This window comes from Alligator sinensis, unplaced genomic scaffold (assembly GCF_000455745.1).
Source record: "Alligator sinensis unplaced genomic scaffold, ASM45574v1 scaffold308_2, whole genome shotgun sequence".
Classification (NCBI taxonomy): Eukaryota; Metazoa; Chordata; order Crocodylia; family Alligatoridae; genus Alligator; species Alligator sinensis.
Genome location: NW_005842082.1, coordinates 1,989,824 through 1,992,710, shown reverse-complemented (window position 1 = coordinate 1,992,710; position 2,887 = coordinate 1,989,824). Strand labels below are relative to the sequence as shown.

The 2,887-nt window shown below is 34.9% G+C and overlaps 1 protein-coding gene across 1 annotated transcript in view; it reads left to right on the top strand.

Annotated features, from left to right (window-relative positions):
* Positions 1 to 2,887, top strand: part of LOC112550333 (centrosome-associated protein CEP250-like) — an 84,029-nt gene that overhangs the window by 64,336 nt on the left and 16,806 nt on the right. Inside the window, exons 11-12 of the mRNA XM_025204459.1 lie at positions 1,258 to 1,461; positions 1,908 to 2,074. Of these exons, the coding sequence (XP_025060244.1) occupies positions 1,258 to 1,461; positions 1,908 to 2,074 (371 nt within the window). The remainder of the gene's footprint in view (positions 1 to 1,257; positions 1,462 to 1,907; positions 2,075 to 2,887) is intronic.

Here is a 2,887-nt window from a genome sequence, read left to right as displayed (position 1 = left end):
GCGCGCCTAGCCTGGGGGTCTGCAAGAGGAGGTTAGATAACCATCTAGCTGGGGTCATCTAGACCCAGCCCTTTTCCCTGCCTATGCAGGGGGTCGGACTCGATGATCTATTGAGGTCCCTTCCGACCCTAACATCTATGAATCTATAGAGAGAACTTTTGTAAAAGACCAGGGCAGTTTAATACTGTTGTTTTGGTGGGGGTTATTCAATCTATATTTTGTCCAAAATTATTAGCTTACAAAGAATGATAAATTATCATAACTGGATATTATTAAGGGTCAATATTGTAATTTATTTTCTAAATAGATTACAGCATTTACAATGTTTTGTTTAAACTGTTTCTTACAGCAGTTTTTCCTATTACTCAAATATGTGCGCACAGTTTTTATGCCATATACCCTATCACGATGGTAAATGTGCAAAATTACTTTATTTTCTTATTTTATTTATAATTTCATTATCTAATTTTTCAGTTGCATTGCTCTTTCATTCAGGTTATGTATGCTGATTATATGTCAGTTGTGATACTTATATATTTTTAATGAAATGCTAAGAGTTTGTAAGCTCAGTTGTGCTTTGTTCAAAACCAAATGGGAAATAATATATATTATATAATACATATAGTAACAGTTATTGTACATCTATTTATCAATATAAATTATAAATACAAATGTAAATTTAAATCAAAATATAAATTATAAATATATTAATAAACATAAATTATACATATAAATTATATATAATAACTATATATATAATAAAAGGAGAAAGAAAATAGCAGTTATTAAATATAATATATAATAAATAATATTTATGTAATCAATAATATATCATAAATAATAAAAGGAACAAGAAAATAACAGTTACAATACTGTCATTTTTACAAGTGAAATAACTGGTACATTTTAAGCTGTTCATTTTGGGACTAAACAAAATTGCATTGTATGTTCAATTACTGTGGTTTTGTAAATATATACCCTCTGAATCTTACAATTTCTAAAATCTAAGAATTTCTCCTCCACAGTTATTGGCTTTGCCCTTTTTATAATATCAGCAGTCAGAGTTAAACCTCCTAAAATATACTCTTCTAAATAAAAACTTCAGATTCTGAATGATGGAAAGAAAGATTTCCTTTCTAACTAATCCATCCTGTTGTTCTTTCTCAAGTTTACACTTTCACTTCCATTAATATTATGGAGTCACAGTCATATCTGGTCTCAGAATATGAATACAACTTATGCCTTGTTGCCTTCCAGGTACTAGATGAACTGGAGAAGCATGAACAAATTCTGCAAAAGGAACTTCTTCAAAAAATATATACCACAGTGCAAATGATAAGAGAGTCTTTACTCAAACGAGAGAGGGAGATCACCGAGCTACTACAGAGAGAGAACATATGCAACAAAACAATGAAGCCTCAAATCACAATGGCAGCAATGTTAAAAACTCTTGTGAAAGAGGTAAATGGTTGTGGAAGAAATAGTAGAAAGCTATGTATTATAGTTTTATTTACGTTTTTAAAGATAAAGATGAGAAAAAAGTATATTCTGTATAGATTCAAATATTCATTTATATATATTTAATGTATGTTCATACTATACATATTTGTAAATTCATAATTTTATTGAAAGTTACAGTTGGGAATTTCAAAGGAGCATAAGGAATTATTCAGTGGGTGCATAAGGCTCACTGAAATTCAGAATGCGGTGAAAAATACACTGATGACATCAGCAGTGAGGCTTTTATATTGTGCTATGAGTTTAATGGCAATAATATGGAATGTGAGCGTAACAGCATGGAAAAGATAATGTATAGGCAAAAGAGATGCATCTGAACCACATGAATTGCAAACAAGTATCCAGATTTAAGGAAATATGAAAATTATCCAACTTTCGATCCATGCTAGGTTCATGCAATATATAATGATGTACCTGAGGCACAACGATACATCAGTCAGCTTATCAGGAAGAATGATGCTGAAAGGGATGATGAGAAAGAAGCATTTAACAATGCTCAGGCTGACATCCTAGCCTATGAAGTATTTTATGGATGCAAACCTATGGATAACAAAAGGTATGTGGGATGATTAGTAAAGTAAGATGTAGGTGAATATAGACCACTTTCAACAAAGGAAATCTAAGTCTAATTGTGAGAAATTTAACACCTGTCAAAAACAAAGTGAACTCATTTTGAAGGATAAGTCCTTTACCTACTGTATAATACATGCTTTCCAAAATCCAAGATAACTTTGAAGTTAAGATAACACTGTAATAGTTATATCCTATAGATGGAAAATTATACTTTTGTTATAATTTTTCCATGTATAGACTTTGTAATAATCTGTTAGGGCTGTGCGAAGCTTTGGTCCCTGATTCAATTCAGTGGAGATTCAACCCAAATTGGTGGCCAAATCTCCAAATTTGACCTGAATCAGAGGACCGTTTAATCTCGCCAAATTAAATTGGAACCCACTGAATCAATTTGCAGAGATTCAAAAAGATTCAGCGATTCGGACATAGACACAGCTTTAGAAGTTTTTTCTATGTACCTCTAGGTAGCAGGGGCTCATGAGTGCTGTGATGGTGGGGTACATGGATTGTTCACTTCTGGGTGCCCCATGGAGAAGCACGTCTGGGTCCTCCAGGAAGCACACAGGGGGTCCCCCCCATGACCCAGCTCAGTGACTGGTGCCTCCTGGGTCTGGAGCAGCACCCAGGGTCCCCCTGTGGCTGATGGTTGAGCCAGGAAGGCATGGGAAGGCTCCCAGCGTGCTCCCCAGCAAACCCAAAAGTGGACCAGAAGTACTTCCAGTCCACTTCTGGGTTCACTGTCAAGCATGTGGAGCCCCCCCCCCACCCCCCGCACCCCTGCGGGACGTGCCATCTG